This window comes from Colletes gigas, unplaced genomic scaffold (assembly GCF_013123115.1).
Source record: "Colletes gigas isolate AHSC1104 unplaced genomic scaffold, ASM1312311v1 Colletes_gigas_Sc00005, whole genome shotgun sequence".
Classification (NCBI taxonomy): domain Eukaryota; kingdom Metazoa; phylum Arthropoda; class Insecta; order Hymenoptera; family Colletidae; genus Colletes; species Colletes gigas.
In genome coordinates, this window is record NW_025106634.1 from 1,219,025 (window position 1) to 1,239,380 (window position 20,356).

Here is a 20,356-nt window from a genome sequence, read left to right on the forward strand (position 1 = left end):
TGCACTGTTTGGAACGACGCTCGAAATTTTCGTGAAATTCGGATACTCTGCAGGTATTTGGAAACGTTTAAATGTGTCTCGGGGTCTTCAAACTCCTTCAAATTAAACACCTACTCGAAAACAAAGAACTATTCCACTGCAACTACCAAAAACCCCTGTCGACTCCCCACCCCCTATAGCAGTGATAGGCCACCTCTTACATTCCTAAAGGATACAAACAATAAGGATGCCCAAAGTTATGAAGAATAGAAACGTTCAATTAACGAACCACGTCTGAAGTTCATTTTACGAATCATCACTATAATCAACATTCAGCAAAGATTTACTTACCCCGAGCAGCGAGAGGGCCTGCAGCGTTTCACCATCCGCCTGTTGGATCCCATCTTCCTCCTCCTCCTTCCTCTGCTCAGCTACCACCTCTTCTCCAACCACCGAACACTCTGGCACAGACGCGGGCGTCGATTCTGCAGCTTCCGCTATCAAAGTGTCGCTGGAGTCGCACTTGTTCAGGTTCGAGTCTTCCGTGGTCAGCGTCTCGAGAGAGACCACGTCGTTTCCCACCTTGGAGCTCTCGTCGACCTGGCATTGGTCGTTGACGGAGTCGCTGGCGTCCTCGTACAGAGACGTCCGACTCCTCCTTAGGTCGTTTCTGCGATCCTCGTCCAGCAGCCTCGCGAGAGCCTCGTCAGGGGTCTCGTCCTGAGCGTTGCTCTTCGCAGGATCCGCCAAAGGATCCTCTCTCGCGATCTCATTGTCATCAATCTCCTGCGACACCAGAGGCGCTAGATCCACTTCCGCGATCCTCTCGTCTACAAACTCCTCTTGCTTCTCGAGCAGGACGTCGGTGTCCTCTTGGCGTTTGGACGTTTGGGACTCGTCCAAGTACCAAGAGGCACACTGCTCTTGACGTTTCTTCTCCGAGCTACTCTCGTCGCCCTTGGACAGCGCGCCCTTGCATTTTCTTAGATAGCTTCTCACTTTCTTCGTCTTGCTCTTCCTGGTCTCTTGACTACGGGGCAGGGTACCACTTTCTGGTTGTTCGATACTCTCTGGCACCCCATCCGCTGGGATTCTTGTGCTCTCGACGTCCTGGGGTGCTTTGGACTTAGCTACATCCTCGAAGAACGTGCATGGGTCCTGCTGGTCCGGGGCCAGCGTCCAGGTCTCCTCTTTCTCGGGCACCCGACGCTCCACCGGTATCACCTGCGACAAAAAAATCGAGCTGTAGGGGATTTAAACTATCTTTTAGCTGCATCTGTTAGTGGACGAACTGAGAAAGATCGTAGGAAGGACGCTGGGATATTAGATAGTCGGTCGAACAGAGGGGTCAGTCTCTGGTGGCTAGTACGAGAGGTGACACGGAGTATTATAAAATCTGTGTCACACCACATGGTAGCAAATAAGTTAGCTTTCGAGTAAAAATGAGTTTCACTATGCCTGCTCTGGTCACTGACGTTCGATTCCTCTCTTCCCAAAGGTAGCCAAGTGACAGAGATGCTCGTTAACAAGAATTTGATTCGTGAAAGCAGAGACCGATTAATTCGCAAGTATCGACGGTTGAAAATGGCGGATCCAAGGTGAACGCGAGCGACGCGGTGAGCGGTCATTCAATTCCATTTCGCAAGAATTGAGTTCCGCAGTAAGTAGCGGCGGAGGTGCGGCGCGTACAACTGTATCAGCGGCTGTCCAACGGGGTTCAGCGCCGCATAAAACAATGGGGCTTATAGTAAATATCGCGGACGGCGCCGCGGCTAATATTAACCTCGAGCGGTGCATAACGATGATATTTTACGCTACGCTTCAGCAGCACCTTCCCGTACCGTGCCCATAAGATCCCCGTGAATACAACTTCCCCGCGTAATATCTCCGATTTCATAATGCACACCGACTTCCTGGTTTCCTGCATTCTGAAATACAACGATGCTCTGATCCTGCGAACGTGAGTCACGCGGCTGAGTTACGGACCCGTGCATCCGCGCTGGTTCACTGTCCTCTTCACACGCGAGGATTAGCGTCATTCGGGTCGCCGTTTTAACCCCCGCGGGAGACCTTGGGTGGCTCGTTGTTGCTATCGTTTCGAACGACAATACCGCGCCTGGATTTTGCACTCTCAGGACTCGCAACTTTTAGAGTCTGCTATAGACAAACGATTCTTAACTCTTTGAGTCACAAGACTTGTCCTTAACATTTGGGAATCCATTGGAAAATTTAATAAAGATCGAACTGTGTTAGGTTTGCTAGGTCTACTGTGACCTACAGAAGTGACTTGGAGTTGGAGTTACTGATACTAAATGGGTTAATTTCAAGAGACTCTCGAGGAGGAAAGTGGACAATAGCCCGGAGACCCGGAGGATCGCTCAGAGTGGCCAATGGACTTTTCGCGCGTCGTTTAAAAATGGTCCCGCGTTAAACGTCATCATCGTTCAACGTCGCTTGAATGCATCGGGATGCCCAGTTATCTCGGGGTTCCGTTCATATTTCCCCTGATTTACGCGTCTTCTGCGTCTAAATCGATAAGCTGGCTCGTCCGCGGGGACATCAATTCACCGATGTCGGCGGTGAGTATTCAATGTAAAACGCGGAAACTAGGAACGAATATCTCTTCCTTAATAAGTCTGCCTAACAGAGTTTGCATGTTTTTGCGGCCAAGCGTTTCGCGCTCCGCGCGGATCGACAGCGCGACCGGCTGGGTTTTATCGTTCGAGGAGTCTGGAAGCGGCGAGATTGAATCTCCGCGATGATGCGATAGCGAGATGAGGCGTGGGAGCGAGTCGAAGCTAATCTTTCGAGGCAAGCAGCTCATTCAAAGCGCGTGTCTCCCCGGCCGGTTCCCTCTTCTCCGAACCCATCAAGAGGGAAAGTTTCGTTCGAGCATCGTCTTCGCCTTTCCTCCCGCTATGCCGACACGGTGGAAAAAATAACGAAAGAATATTAAACGGCTGTGGCAGTTTATTGTGAGAAGAAAACGGATAGAACGTACAACGGTGCCCTTTCTCTCCGACGAGATCCGCGCTTTCCCCCAAAAATAGCCATCTGCTCCGAGCAGATGAAGTTCATTGATGTCTTCCACTTTACAATTTTAAAAAATATGCTTCATACATGTTTCTTAAATGCTTCTCACAACTTGGTGGAACTGTATTTTTAGAACGGTTAAAAATAGTAAAGTGTGTTATTAGGCAAATTTTGGTGGTGTAATGTATTCCACATCCTCGTGTTACTTTCGTGTAAGTGTACAATTTTTCTTTCAGGATCAGATTAGAACGATACGGATATTTCTATATCTTCTACCCCCCTTCGAGTAAACACTCATACTTAAACGAAAACTGCAAATTATCAACCCAAAAATTACACAGTACAATTGCACTCTGTTACTGCGCCAACATGCAACCTCATTTATGTCTGGCCCTAATTGTATCAAAAACACAGCTTCTTCCAGCCGTGTTAGGCACCCTCTACGGGTTGTAGGTAGCAGATACATATTTAAGTCGAAAGGATTAGAGGTGATCCGGATGGCTCAATTGATTATGCCAGCCACCCAAAGATCAGAGTTCGAATTCCTATCTCTTTCTCCGAACGTATCTCGGAACCGCGATTAAAATATCACGTCAGGACAGCAAAGTAACGATCATTCATGCGCGATTACTTAAAAGACATCTTCCTACTCGGCCCAAGAATATATTGCATGATACACGATATCGACGAGTTCCGTCGTAGTCGCGATTAATCACTGTATCGCTGGAACCGTATGCAAGGAATGCATATATGCGCGGCATTAAATAGTATACAACGTTCTATGCGCCCAGGCACACTGCCAGAGTCGGGTGAATGATGCACTACGAACTAAAAACCACGATCAAAATATCGCGCGAAGACATTGTTAATCAGTACAGCTTTTTGGAGTGGTATTTCTTAAGTGATAAAAGTATAAATATTGTACTACGTTAATTCCAACCCCTACTGACACCATCCCCTTCTTTGTTTTTTCCTTTAAATCGTAGAAGATCAGTTTTCTTTTGGATGTATTAGTAAAGTATTTAAGTAATCGACAGATTTTTTACGTTTGCAATTTTATAAATGTCCCTTTTGGATCGCAAGATCTTCCTATCCTGAAATCGCGTCCTTTAACATCGGAACATACTATTCTAAAGTGACGATTATTTTTGAATGATTTTATTACAAGTCATTTTTCTTCTGAGATCGTAATGTACACTGTAATATGTGAAATGGTCTTGTTTCGTTACAATAGCACTAAATCATTGCATTGTAGGAATTACGTGCAAGAAAGTGTAATAACTTCGCACACGCGAACGCGTACTTATGGTGTTGGAAGAATTATGAGTTCTAGATTGCTGTCTGATATCTTAAAATTGTACCACACTCTTTACACTGGAAATCTCGAATGAAACGCCCTGCATAGACATACCAGAATAATGATTATCACGAGCCTGTTCCAATTTTGAGCCATTCATAATAAACGCAAGTTTGACAGTAGCGTTATAATAATCAATAATACAACCTTTCTGCGACCATCTATTCGCTACTAGGTTAGTTTTTCGCATCTAAACGGAGGTTTTAGAACACCGTGTGTCCTCGTGTCGAGACGCGTGAAAAGTACGCCTCTACGCAGCGCTAGTACGCAGCGTTCCACTCGCGCATGCGCGCTAGTTCTCCGGAGACAACACACGCTAGATCGAGGCCTCCCATCCCAAAATTGCATCGTATAGTATGAACTGGAATCCTCGATTCGTCGTGAGACGATGGTTCAGAGTAACTATCATCCCCGTGGCATAGTTGGGAGAAAATCTTCTTTCTGGGAGCGGCAACGTACCCCGCGTGACACGTGAAATCGGCGTGTTCCGGCGACCGTGGCACATTACGCGATTCCGTCTCGGCGGCGTTAAATCACCGCACCGCCGGAACCGTGGGTGAGAGATGCGTGTGTACGCGACATAAGTGCGCAGAGTTCTGTGTACGGAAACCCGTTAAGAGACGGCCGCTCGTAGGCCACGGTAGTCGCGGTAACGAGAAGTTACCGATCGTCAATGCGGCCCGCAACGGGGGTTTATAAATGGGTACACCGGTAACTGTGTATACGACATTGCGCAACCACTCTCGCTAAAAGGGTGTACAGCCGCGGATAATTGCGCAACAATGCTCAACGAGACAATGAAATATCGTGTAATCGCGGACGCCGAGAGGAGCTGCCGGTGTTGCGTACGCCGGGATCATCTTTCCACCGTGTCGCCCGGGACGTTCAACGGTTAGGCATTTCCTGAACTCGAGGAACGCACGGTAAACAGAATACACCAGTCTCTATCCATCGTGAACGTTTTAAGGAAACGCCAAAAATATGCAAAGACCAACACGCCATTAATTTCTTATTAAACTACAGAAATCTGATAGAATTTTGGGGCTATTTACTCAAATAGAAACACAGTACAACGAAACATTAAGGGGCCTGTGATCATCATCTTAATAAAATCGTATTTGGTTATGGTCGTCTAATAATTATAATAATTTCATTGCATCACAGAACTATTTCAATTTTACTTTCCTATCCCCTCGTTTCAATTTTAATATCGGCTGTAAATTTCACTAAACCAATAAACTCGGCCATAATCGGAAATTCGTTGCGCGGATATTGCGTTTCCCGCGCAACCGGCCGACCTGGTCCGCGATTCACGGGCGAAACTTTTTACGGATCAACGCAGCCTACCGGTAACGGTGAATTTTATCGGCCATTGGAATTAGATAACGAGCCCGATTACGGCGCCAAACTTGAACGCACATTGAGTTACGGCCTCGCAGCGTCGCGAACCAACGCGTAAAATCGTCGCTGAACGAGCCAAAGTGTTTCTCGTTCGCTTCCCGCGAAATTTGCGATCCACCGTGTTCGCCGCGCGAATTTTTCTCCGCCGGTCGACTGTCGTTGGGAACGAAATTATGGGAACGATTCGGAGTTCGCTATCGCGGAGGTGTAAAAAGGGATAGGCCGACGACGATCGTACAATTTACGCGCGGAATTAATTCCTCGCAACGGGTTCCCAGGAGCACGGTTTCGACGTGGCCGCGACCCGGAGGGGGAGGAAGGTCTCAATTAATCTGCCCACCCCCGCGCCTAGGTGGTATCCAGTCCGGTTCGCGAGGCGTCCACTCGTCCGGCGACAATGTTAATTGGCCCCGCGCGTAATTTATACATGGGTGCTCCAGTGTGTCGCCCGGAGACCGTCGAAGCCGAATGGATCGCGTTAGGAAACGGCAGAGAGCGTCGTCGAGGACTCGTTCGTAAATCATAAAGAAACTACCCAAGAAAACAGATGCAAGCTTTACGTGGGCCTATGGTAGGCAAATATAACTGGGGTGACCTGGGGTGCACCAATTACGAATTAAAATCGACGCTCTTCTTTGCTGACTTCCACCGGAATTATTGTTTACCTTGAATTTGGCGGGAAAACAATTTTTTTTAAATTTCTTTCAACGATGTTCCATTTGTAGGTTCAATGTTTGTTTTACACTTTGTTTTGTCAGCAAAATTATTATTTATATTGATTTCGATGTGAAAACAAACTTTTAGAAATTTCTCTTAGCGTCTATCTATTGTACGTATCGTTTAAATTTTAGGGGATGCAAAATCATGTTAGAGGTAATTCTCTGTATAGTAATATGACAATATAGTAATTTGTCATAGATAATCCCCAAAAGAAAAAATCTCCAAACAGTAAAAATATGTCATGAAAGTGTGTCATGAAGAAAGAGGGAAGTTGAAGCAACGCTAATGATGAATCCTGGAAGAGAAACTGTTTCTCATCTCTAAACTTTGGCTCTCTATTTTTATTAGTAGAATTAATGAAATGGAAGCTTTGCAGAGAGTTGTTGCAACCCCCAAAATATAGTAATTTGTGCCATACTTTTAAATTTCCTATGAATGCAGTACCTAGAAAACGTATAGAAAAGTTTGTCGACCAAGGATATTAAAGTCGATGATTTTGCGACGTCGGTGCCAGATTGCTCGACCCCCGCTTTCTACAAAGGCCAGTTCCTGCATGATTTCGGGTTAATAACAGACCCCATGGAACGTGCACGAGCACCCAGGAGCGTCGAACGGCTCCTTAACGCAGTATCGTTAATCAAAATTAAGCGTCGACGTGCGAAGTTTGTGTCACGCGGCCTTACGAGGCTCATTTTCATCCGATTTTTAGGAACATTTTCTTACGACTGCTGTCCTCGAGTAACGGGAACCTTCGGGAATTAATGCATCGAGGGATTCCTGAGAATATTAAACTTAAAAAAAATTCGTCGTAAAGTTATCGCAAGGCTAAACCACACCCGGAAACCGAAGAATGCACACGTAACAGCGAAGTTATCGCGACGACGATCGAAACGGAGGGAACCGACACCGATCGGACGGTTTTCTTTCCACCATTTCGCTAATTATCTTAATCGGGGGACAGGGTTCTCGTAATTACGACCGGCTCGGCTTTACTGGCCGCCGATTCACCGCACATCGAGGCCCCCCGAATAACTCGAGCGTGAAACATCGTGAAATTCGAGCTTAAATTTCACCCAAGACCATTGACGTGTCCGTGTCCGTGTCCGTGTCCGTGTCCGTGTCCGTGTCCGTGTCCGTGTCCGTGTCCGTGTCCGATCGGAGTGAAATAAGGTTATTGAGATATAATCGCGGTCGGCTAAAGCGAATATATAGAGAATCGATCGGTAGACACGGATGACCGCGAGCAACAAGCACACGGCGGGTCCTGTACTACGTTTCACTTCGAAAAAAGAGAGAAATTCGATTGGGGGGGGAAAAGAAACGAACCCGTGCGGGTGGCCTGCGTACGAAACCGTCGACGAATATCGTCTGGGGACCCTTGTTGGACATTCTTGAGCCCATTGTTGGTTTCCAAACTTTTCTGCGACGCTTCGTTGGTCGGCCATTTTGGTCTCGACGTTTCATATTAGACGTACGCGTCAAGAAGTTGAATAATTTTTAGCTGGTATGGAAACTGAATGAAAATTGTCATCTTGGAGAACAACACAGTTTGAAAAATGAATAGAAAGTACTTTTATGATTTTTATTATACTGAGTATTACTTCTAACACGACGCACGGTTTTTCATCCCCTAACTGAGGAAACAAAGTTTTCAATAAAAGTTGAACGATGTGTACAGTAGATAGTCGCTAAAAATCATTTTGAAAAGTTGATAGTGCAATAAGATGCTTCGAAGGAAAGGAATTAATGTCACTGAGATTCATCAGGACTTGGCGAAGATGCATGAAGGATACCATCATTTTCCACGGTTTCTGAGTAGGCGAAACTCTTCGGGCAAATCGTTAGAAGATTATTCGCGCAGCGGTAGACCAAAAGAAAGCAAACGACCAACGAATGGTAAAGAAAGTTGAAGATTTTATTGAAGAAAATTCCCAATATGGCGAGAAACGGTCGGCTGGCGTCCTTAACAGTTACACCAGTTAACGCTCTTGCAATTTTACGCGAAATATTAAATACGAAGAAAGTTGATGGGTTCCTAAAATGGATATATACCAAACAAAACCTCGAGAAAAATCTATTAATATTTACCGTGCATTCGAACCTTCATGGTGGAGAAAACCTAATGTTTTGCCTTGGCTAGGTAATCTTAATTTCATCGAGAATGCATGAAGAAAAATAGGCTGTTTCGATCTCTATTTACTCGTAAAAATTATGTGCGAATTTTCAACGCAATAAACATTATTATAATTTATTAAGCTTTGTGTAGACCATACAGGGTGAGTTAAACAAATTTGATAAGAAACAGAAAATATTGCAGAATTTTTTCCCCCAGACCTAAGTAATATTCCTCTAACATAAAAGAGTAAAATTACCAACGAAACAAGTACTTGTATGTAAAATTGCGTTGTGTCTATGAAGATTGAGTTTGCAAACATTTGGGCAACAGTGTATGATTCGATAGTAAACTAAAGAATCGTTCGCTGGGATGCGGGGTTGAAAAAGTTTGCGCAGAAATCGCGCGAAAATTACTGCGGACTGTCCTGGAGAAAATTGAATCTGTCGGGGCTCGGTTCTCCGTAGGTTTGCGCGATTCGCGAGAGGGAAGGGAAGTTTGGCTCGCGTCCAGCTATCCTCCGATGAAGTTTCCATTATAACTCGCCGCGGATGGAGCGGAATTTCATTCACGAACCACGTACCGGTTCGTCGTGCACGTTACGGTAGTAACGAGTGTACGTGATCATCATAATACACGGGATTGGATGAATCGTGGCTGCGCGTTCGATTTATTTTCTGCGCGGAGTGCTCGTTTCGAGTCGTTCGAACTATCGAAATTCATCGATAGCGATGAAAGTGATGACCACTATCGACGTGACGGTTCTGTTCTTTTCGCTGAACGCTTCGAGTCTCAGAATATTAACCATGTTCCACATCTATACTTCGTTCGATGAGAAAAATCCGTCTTTATTCGTCAACTGCGAATTAGTATTCATCACTTAGATGTTTGTTTATATTTTCTGGCAATTCTCGTTGAACCATAGAGAAAAATAGAAATATTCGGTAGTTCAATAGTGTATCTGTTATTTTATAGAATTATGAATGGCTATTGCTATTTACCTTTCACAGGTATCAAGCATTTTTCGTTATAAACACGGTGAGTTTAAAGTGACGGTCACTGGTGACCACCATGTCAGTGTTATAGAACTGGAGGAATCGAAAGAAATTATCTTTCAGAGTTAAAAATGCAGATATCAGTGTCTTCAAATTATTGTATAGGTATCTTTCTCAATCATATGGCAAAATAAAGTTTCTCTGACTTTATTAAGAAATTAGTGTACTACAAACCTTATTAAAAGAATATTATTGTATTTTCTAAAGTGAAATGACTCTTATAATTTAAATTGCTCCCCCACGAAAATATTTAGCCAACCAAAAAGCAAGTTCTATCTCAGCCTCCAATCGTTTCCACTACCCTTTGACTTTGTGCTTCAATTTCTCGAGCCGAATCTGGGACATCGACCATGAACGTTGTTCCTAGCGTAACAGGGGCGGAAGTGCAAACGTCCCTCTTTGAAGAAGTCGCAAACACGGGAGTGCCGTGCTCGGTGACCTCGTCAGTGTCTTTCCGGGGTTAAAGGGAAACGCGAGAACAGTCTCCAACCGGCGGACAAAACGACCCCCGAACGCGAACGCGGACCAGTTTCCTAAATGTCCGCCACCGGGTACAGAGAGGCGCCCGAAAGCCGGAAGTCGCGTCCGTTGGCAGCTCGATAAAAGAGCGGGTTACGAAACGCGCAGTCCAAGGGCAAGGTGAGGGTGGAGGGTCGAAAGGGGATCCGGAAAATACAGAGAGGAGAACGGGGGCCGGCGAGGTTCACAAAGCGACGGCGCTTTAAGGGAGGAAAAGCTTTTTGCTACGGGGTTGGAGTCCCCGAAGCGACCGCGACTCCGGGGTTAGGAGCCGCGGGGATGCGCGGCCAGGGGCGCGGAATCGATTTTAGCCCCACCCGGATGCGATAGACAGGGAGCGGAGGCACTGCCCTCGATACTCTCGCGCTGGTAGACGTATCGCCGACCGAGGCCGAGGGACTCTGTCAACCACTATATCGTGCTTTATAATAAGATACTTTATCGACGACGAGGCGGGTAGAAAATCGCGAAATATATCACTTGTCGGGAACATCCATCGTTCCGGGAGAGGTCGGGGGTGGCGCGTCGTGCTCCAACAACTTCTTACGAGCGATGCGCCGTCGCAACCCCAGAAATACTGCGCTACAACGCGAGCATGAAAGACCAAAGGGGTGCACACGGTTCCGAAACCCCGACAAGTTGGAGAAAATTATGATAGAAACACCGGAGGAGCGATAACATTATTTTTACCGCGGTTTTATGCATGAGTATTTCGATCGAAGGGTGTCTTTTGCATTGCATGTGGGAAGTAATTGTTATTGGGGAAGCTAAACGTGGAAAATAATCTCAAGCTAAAATTTTAGAAGGTTTCGACCCCTTTAATAGAAATAATGTTGAAAACTTTTCTAAAAATACTTATAGGGGTTGGACTTGACCTGAGCTATACATATTGACATACTAAACTTATATTTTCCGTTTAGTCATATAAAATATCATGTGTAGTATAATGTATAATAGTTTTCTTGTAATAATTACTTGCCATTTTTAACAAAATAGTGATCATTTTTAAAAAGTCACTCCTATTATGGTTTCAGAATAAATTAGTGTTTCTGTTCATCAAAAATAAAAAGTAAAACTTTTTGTAAGGAACGTAAATTTCTCAAGAAGTCCACTTCATAAATTAAGAACATATATTCCTGTCAACTCTAACCTCCAGAATCGATCTCGTGGAAGCTAAAATTAAGTTTGAATGAAACACTTGGATGCCACCAGAAACGGAACAACTCTCTTGCTATTTGTCTCCTTTGCGATTTAAAATAAACTCGTTCCCAAGTAGGCGAAGTTCAACGCGTACGTCGCTTAAAAAAGGAAACTTTCTCTACTAGTTTTCAGAATAGACAAATTGATGACGATTATGCATGCGAGGGAAGAGAAACCAAACACACGAGCGACACTGAAAGGGAACGCCTTTTCTACCGTGTTATTTGTTTTCGTAAAAGTGGGTGTATATCGTAAAAATTCTATTGACAATCCCGTCAGGCTCTTTCTAGTCGAGTGTTTATCGAGCCTCGTGAAAATACTGAATTTTTCGAAATTATTACGCTCTTGCTACTTGGAATTATTTCCACGGGGCTTCGTTCAAATAATTTCCACCGTCGCGCTTTAATTGAGAAAACAAATTATCCTTTTCGACGGAGAAAAAGCAATACTCGTTACGGTGAAACGAGCCGTGAAAATATTATTCATTAATTACGAATAAATCAATTCCAAACGACGAAATGTATTTTCTGCAATTAATGGCGCGCGAGATACGGCATTTTCAGGTTCTTTAATTGCACTACAGCGAGTCGCCCTAGAAAAGAAAACATTCTACCCACAAAATAGATAAAATGATCTAAAACAAAATAAATTAACATCTTCACTATTATTTTAAACTATTCACACGTTTCTGAACACAAAAGTTTTTGCTCACAATTTTTAAATTTGCCAAAAATTGAATTCCACAGACTTCGAACAACTTTTACCCCCAAGCAAGCAACCCTTATTTAAAGGCTACCTGCGATTTGAAGACGATACTCCTGCAGACACGGATCACTTTTGCAGACGTTATCGCGTCTTTGGTCCGCTTTAATACGTTACGACACACCCTTAACATCGAACAACGAAGAAATAAAAACTCTACGGTCGGTCCTCCTTCTCTAACAGTCCCATGTTCGTATCCATCGACGATCGCGAACGATTTGAACCAACATCGGCGAAACGCAACGTGCCTCTCGCAGTTCTCACCGTCTACTGGCCGCTGGTTCTTTTATTAATTATTATATACCCGCGGACAGGTCGATAAATCTGTCGACGTTTCACGAACGATGTTACGTAAGAAAATATCGACGAACAGGATATATTGTTAACCCCGGTAGCACGTTTGCTATTCCTGGAGCAAGTGTTCCCGACGAAACTTAAATAGCCAACTGCAGACACGATTATTGATTCGAAACTGCATCGACCCTCCTTCTACCCTCGCGGTGCTGGCCAATGCACGGTTCTGTTGGCCTACTTTGATTCCATGTTAACGCGAACGCTATACCTTCGCCGCTGCCAACTGGAAATACTGTTCGCAGTTTCGCACGCGAGGAGACGACAATTCGATGTCTACCGATAGATACAATGCACGGGAACCAGATCGATTCCCTAGTTTGCCAAGGAATACGTGACGTTTCTCGGTGAACGGCTACAGCCATTACACCCGCGAGAATATTGCGAACCGGACGGCAATAACGAGCAGAAAATGGCACTTTCGTCGTCGAGTGGTCTCTGTTTTGCTGAAATTGCGAACGATACAATTTCATGGTCGAAATTGTTTACATAGCGAAAATAGAGTCTTTTTGTAGAAACTGGACGATGGATTCTAAAGCAAAAACAAGGAAAATGGTACTTCGAAAATTGGAATAATTATTTGATTGCGGAAAAGAAATGGCACTTTCTTCGTTGGTTATTTTTTTCATAATTGAAATTATATGCCATCTAACAAAATGCAAAAATGGTACCTTAAGAATTGGAATAATTGCTTGGTTGAGAAAGGACCAACGATGAGGACCAATGATAATAATAAACAGATATTGGCAATTTCTTTGCTGGTTGAGTATTCTTTCCATAATTGATATAAAAATGGTACCTTAAGAATTGGAATAATTGTTGGGTTGAGAGGAGACTATCGAACCATGGGCACCAATGATAATAAACAGAAAATGGTACTTTCCTCTCTGCTTGAATATTCTTATTTGCCATCAAATACGTTGAAGGATGCAAATAATCAAAACAATTCCAAAAGAGTAATTAGATTTCTAAAACTTTTGTAATATTCGAAGCAGCAACGGAAATAATGGTAATAAATTAAATTCTGAAGTAACAAGTTAAAGATGCTACTTGCTTCGTCTGGAAGACTAGGTTCGTCGATAGAACTGTTCGTGGTTGATAGAACACGTTTACCCGTCGACGGTTACACGTTTCTCAACTTCCACTATAAAAGTACACTTAGTTCCATTTGACCGCTGCTCGAGTTTCTCAGCACGATCCGCGCCCGCCGCGGTTTGAATACCGAAACGTTTTAAAACTCTTTCCATTACTAGAAACCGCGTGTCGATATCATCAAACGTACACCACAGAACAACGGTTTATGTAATAACCGCGCGGCGTGGCTCCGGGGGGGGGAACTATTTTACCGGAAACACGGCGATATTGCAAATTGATAGGATAAAAACGATCGCCACGTTACGTGCCAATAACTTTGGTATATTCTGCTGGATCGTAAAACGCTTTTACGTACAATTTCTAAGTCGGTGCTGGAACTGATATCGAGGAAACTACGATTTTCACTTCTTTAAATGAATTATTCATTTAATTTCCTTGTTTTCTTCAGTTTTTAAGACTTCTCGAAATGTTTTTATTTAAACTAAGTGAAAGAATGCTTTTGGTCAACTTGAAAACGATTTATTTATAAAAATTCTACACGACTATATTTCTATACGATTAATAAGAAATTGTTTCTGAATAAATTTTCTGTCAGATCCATTCTCGAATCAGCAAAAACAGGACTCTGAAGCTCGAATTTACAGTCTGTCGGCGATATCTCTAAATTAATATGCACGCAATAAATTTAGTACAGATCTAAAACACTATCACGCTCTTGCGCCATTATCGATTATAGCCTGACATCGTTTCCTCCCGCTTTCTACTCATTTTTCCGTCGTACGAGATCGCTAACGACTTCCACGACGGCTACAAGAACGCGACGTGTTAATATTCGAATTTAAATAAAAATGAAGCACCAAAGACTCCCTCTCGTAAATTAAATTTTATTTCGACTCGAGGGTCTGTCGTTATCGGAGAACCCGTTAGAGCTCGCGAGCGTAATTAATTCGCTAAATAAACGTTGCGGGTGCCAACAATGGCCGCGTAATGTGGGAAAGTAACGATGGGGTAGCGACGCAGTAACGGAGTGCACCGTAATGAAGCACAATAATGACAGTATTATTGAACGTGTAAGGTCTCTGTTACGAGCCCTGCGAACACAATCGCGCACCGATATCCCGCTAACAATCGTTCGGAGGTTTATCTATACCGCGACGGGGAAGACAAGAGCGAAGTTACGAGGCTTGGACGCGATTACACCGATCATTCCTTGGCTTTCTCAAATTTGCCTGGCCCGTCCCGGCCGCGAAACGCTCGCGATTCGTCTTAATGAAACACGATTATCGCCGTGGCATTGTGCTCGCGCACACACACGTGCGCCCCGTTACAATCGGCGGTTCTCAAAGACACCTCCGTCGAACCGATTCACCTGAAAGCCGAGCACGGTTGTTCGTAACTCGCGATACGCGGACGTTTATGCACCGGGTACGGTTAGCAGCTTTATCGCGTTGAAAAACGGATGGGAAAAGTTAGGTGGAACGATATTTACCTGGAGCGTGTGTGCGTGAGCGCGCGTAGTACCCCGGTGTGCTTCTAATTATCGCTCCAGTATAACGTACAACGTATTATGAAACGGCTCTATAAATATCATCGAAACAGCCCTATTAGCGGCATAATGCAAACTTTCCTGCATAAATTATCACCGGACGCGAACGGAGAAAGCCACTTACAGCTTAATTCATTTACCGTTTCTAATTACCGTCGTTGAATCGCGGCCCGAAGCTCCGCCGGGCGAACGCTGTTTGCTGCGGGACCAACACTTTTCGATGATCGCTCGCTGGCTCGCGCGATTCGCGACAATTCGACGACAGTTAACCGGGGGATGGTGGAATTGGTCGATAGACAGTTTTATGCTGACTTTTTTTGGTTATTTTATGGTCTGGCCGTATGTGTGTACACCAAAAATCATTATCAAGAGAAAGGTGTAGAATCTAACGTGTTGTCTAAGGGTAGCCTCGATATTTTTTCAAATTATAGCGTAACAAATAGATAGATAGATATTCAATAGTCCCATGGAGTACTCGAATATTTGAAGTAAATTATAGTCACTTCAAAAATTAATTCGATTTTAAAATCTCTCCCACTACGTTATTCGCAAAATACATATTTCTATCACACACTGCCCACCTTTGCATCGAATAAATTTTCTAATATTTTCTTGATTTTTCCCCAGTTAAGAAATATCCTAGTTTCCCTAATATCATTTTCCAAGGAAGACCGCAAATTTTTGGTGATCATTTGGTGGTGGACCTTCGAGATCAATTCGAACTTGTATCAACAGAAGTAGGATCCTAATTTCACTGCCCTAACGCAATTTTCCGCTTAATAGAGCAACGAGTAGTCGAATGTTACGCGTCACCAGTCGAGAAGCCTGATCGATGCGGTCAAGCAGAAAACTACACGCGTGAAAAGCACGAACCGCTGGATTCACCCCTTTTCCAAAGCGCCGACGACGGTGTAACGAAGTGGCAATTTACGTCTAACGTAGTCGACGAAACGAACAACCGCCGCGACGGGAACCGGCGATGCTCGAAATTTCATATCGAGAGCGAAACGCCTCTCGTTCGTTGAATTCTCGACGTTCGATGCGAGAAACGCTGAATACGCGCGAGGCTGGATAGGGGGGTGGGTCGGCGAACAAAACGCCACGCCACGAGAGCGAGGGCGGGTAGCAACCCTCTTTCAAGTACGAACAACAGGAAGTGAGAATGAAAGAATTGAACGAGTTTCAAAAGAATATTGTTTTTCCAATATAAATGGAATTTTATAAGTTTATAAAAGTAAATTTTATATATATACATTTTCGATCACGCGTAGGTCATCCAATATCTATAGTTTTATAAAAACAAAATTTATTTTTTTATGTGCTACAACGAACGTATACCATTCCTACTAAAAAATATATGAAGTTCTTAGAATTTTGTAAAATATGACTCCGAATAAAAATATTTGTTCGTAAAATTCTATCAACCCTTCAGAAATGTTGAGAATACAAACAATAAAAGTAAACTGCAGCCAAAAATAATTTTGTAATTTCGGCGAAAAATTTGTCCACCTACTCGAATTTTTTTCTCGAAAGTGCGTAGGATTTTGGAAATATGCCTATTCACCAGAAATGATTGTTATTGACCTCCGCAGCTAAAAATAATTTTTTCAGAATGATTTGAAATTTGTTAATTTTGCCGAAAAATTTCTGTACCTATGAATTTTTTTCTCGAAAGTGCGTAGGATTTCGAAGATATGTCTATTCACCAAAAATAATTGTAATTAACCCCCATAGCTAAAAATAATTTTTGTAGAACGATTTGAAATTTTTTAATTTTGTTGAAAAATGTCTGTACCTATGAATTTTTTTCTCGAAAGTGCGTAGGATTTCGAAGACATGTCTATTCACCAAAAATCATTGTAATTGACCCCCGCAGCTAAAAATAATTTTTTCAGAATGATTTGAAATTTGTTAATTTTGCCGAAAAATTTCTGTACCTATGAATTTTTTTCTCGAAAGTGCGTAGGAATTCGAAGATATGTCTATTCACCAAAAATCATTGTAATTAACCTCCGCAGCTAAAAATAATTTTTTCAGAATGTTTTGAAATTTGTTAATTTCGCCGAAAAATTTCTGTACCTATGAATTTTTTTCTCGAAAGTGCGTAGGATTTCGAAGATATGTCTATTCACCAAAAATCATTGTAATTAACCCCCATAGCTAAAAATAATTTTTGTAGAACGATTTGAAATTTTTTAATTTTGTCGAAAAATGTCTGCACCTAAAATCCATAAAGTGTGAGGTCTACTGGTATACCTCGTCCGTGGTTTCACCCCTAAACTAGAGTTATCGATAAAGCAGCAACGTTTCATGAAAGTAGAGGGGATATTTCGTGATTGTTCTTTGTCAGAAGCAATCTTTATAGCTTCGTGCAATACTCGGTCGTCCGTCTTCTCGCTCACGATCGTTTGACGCCGCGCTTGGCAACGAAATTCCCCATTATGTCTGTCCCTCGTGAGATCCTTGGGTGCAGTAACATCTGGATGAAAGTAAACAGTGTAACCCAACAAGAGAACCTCGTGTACGCCGGCCAAGATCGTGTTCCAGCAATGTGGCAAAATTCGAAAGCAAACGTGGCAAAGGAGACCGCAGCTTCCGCGATTCAACGAAGAATGCAGCAACGTCTCGCGATTGCATCGCGTCGAAACTTTCTAGAAAACCGATTAAGTCGCGGGTGCCCCGGATCCCGGGGAACGCTATTACCGAACAGGAATGTTCAGGAAAAGGAAAGGAAATTTTCCACCCGATTGCCGCCGGTGCACTTTTCGCTCGACTTCGATCCACACCTTGACTCGTTGCACAGGACTCCAGGTGGCTTTAAAACCTCCTTTCTTGCGCAGTGGTGATGGACAAAATGATTTCTTAAAAGAAATTAACAAGGACAATCACCAAGAAAATGTGCTCGACCACTGTGCTTCTAAATTTTTAAATCGCAACATTTTGAGAATATTTTTTTTTATATTCACGGTCTGATAGTAAGTGAAGCTTTGGAGTTCATTTTTTATGTAATTACTAAGTGAAATGTTTAGATTTTAGAATCGTAGAATTGGTATTTAATAAAATTGTATTTTTGTTTATTTTTGTATAAATTGTTATTCTGTTTTCGATCCTACGCGTGTTTACTCGCGCAACGAACGATGGCGGAGCGTCTGAAAAATGGCTTTTAAAACACGTTCGACTGCTGTAAAATAATTATGTAATTACGGCCCGTGACATGGAAGCAACGCGGAAACTGGCCCTGGGGCCAAAATGTGTTTGGCGTGCTTGATTTATTGTATGGCTCTGAAGCAGATAAGTTACGGTGCACTGGCAAATTTGATTATTATTCGGCAAAATAAACGACACTGAAATCGAATTGATGTTTACGAACTCTCGATAATGCAAAGTGTTCAAAATTAATAAAATATTTTCGAGATCCTCGGATTGTGGAATATATTTTTGTCGAAGTCTTTTATAAAAATATGGATTTGCATACATTTCTGCAGTCTATTAACACTAGAACTATCGAAGTGATCAAAATTACCCATTCGTAATTTCTAATAAAAATTGTAAAAGATTGGATTTTTGAAAATGTACTGTACTTTTCTATAAGAAAATGACTAAACATTTATTTCCATAGCATTATATGCACATTTCTCCAAGAATCTGTCGTTTTGAGATCCTAATCGTGGAGTATATTACTATCAAAGTCTAATTTCCCCAATTATATCCTACAAAAATATCTCACAAACTCCCTCGGTCCATTAATAACGTCTTCCTTAAACACCTTTAACATCTGCCAGGCACTTTAACAAAGGACTCGATCATTACACGGCGATTTCCCCATCAATTTCCGCCCCGAAATCGACTACCATTTTCGTACCGCTCACCCTCGAACTCCAAAAAGTCGCAACATCATCGCCCGGAAGTGGCCTCCCCCCCCTCCGTTAAAAAGCCCATCCGCGAAAATTGCCACGAGATCGTGCGTCCGCCGCGCGACGACAGATAGGAAAAATCGACGGTCGTCGACAAATGGATCGTAACGGTTAAGCGACGCCCCCGGTCGGCCGTCCATTTACCTGGCGTTCCGTCGCGTCGTCCAGCGTGGTCCAACCCTCGGTCGGTGATTTTTCCACGGGTCGATAAGTCGAGTAACGGTGAAGGGGCATGCGAGGGGTCAGGAGTTCGGAATAGGAGCACGGAAAGTGTGTTCGCGTCCGAGGACACGTTGTGTACCTTCTTCCGGCGCAGCAGCTTCCAGTCGAAGTGACTCATCCTGTTCGGCTCGTTAGCCTCTCTTTTACCGTGGTACGTTCGCCTCCTCGTCCGCGGCTCCTTTCGTCCTGTTCCCGGCTCTCGTGTCACCCGGTCGGTCGATTTATTCCCACGGTGTGCACACGGCGGCCTCGTCGGCGTCGTCTCGTCGAATGGCCGGCCCGGCTAGGTTTCGTTGACGCGGCTAAACGGGAACGACGACGACCAAGAACACGACCGACACGAGACGCTATGGACTCTGCATTCCCGACACGGCATCCTCGCGAGCCTCCACGTTGAAATCCTCATTGTTCTCCGGTCTCGCGCCCGAGGATACGTGTCCTTGGTATGGACAGCGGCATCCGCCCACTCGGGATGCACGCGAGCTGTGTACTCCTCGAGCCCCGGGCCGAGAAGTCGCTCGCTATTCGCCAAGGTCTTCCGGGTGATTTTTCCGTTTCGTCCCCCGTTACGGAGCCTTCTCCGTTTCGTTTTTTACCGGGGCGCTGCCAGTCTCGCGGAACAGTCCACGTCGAGGAGACAATTTTCGCGCCCTATTCTCGCCGGGTTTCACGATATCCTACGATTCCGCGACTCGACCTCCACGCAGGGATTCCCCTGTAGGGTCTCGCGATCCCGACCGCCCGACGTAGTATCCATAGCGACGATGCACGCTCGCGATTTACACAACCGAACTACGCGCACCTAACACTCCGACGGGATCCAACCAACCCGACACTCGCCTTTATCGCGAACGATCGATGCACCGCGCCGGCCGAACGATCAACGCGACAGCCCCCGCACACCCTTTGCGTCGTACGAGCGACTCGCGTGACACCTTTCCGTCCAGAAAGCCAGTCTCGCGGCACGATCCTTCGGCCACGGCCGCGCATAAATCCTCCACGACCACCCACACCCTCCCCTCCGAGGGCCCACTGTGTTCGTTGAACACTATCGCGCACAAACACCGCCGTAGAACTCTATCGACTGAC

At 44.2% G+C, this 20,356-nt stretch overlaps 1 protein-coding gene across 1 annotated transcript in view; it reads right to left on the reverse strand.

The window, feature by feature from the left end:
• Nucleotides 1-285: 285 nt before the first annotated feature.
• LOC122395269 overlaps nucleotides 286-20,356 on the reverse strand; it is a 46,758-nt gene continuing 26,687 nt past the window's right edge. Inside the window, exon 2 of the mRNA XM_043392714.1 lies at nucleotides 286-1,203. Within this exon, the coding sequence (XP_043248649.1) occupies nucleotides 286-1,203 (918 nt within the window). The remainder of the gene's footprint in view (nucleotides 1,204-20,356) is intronic.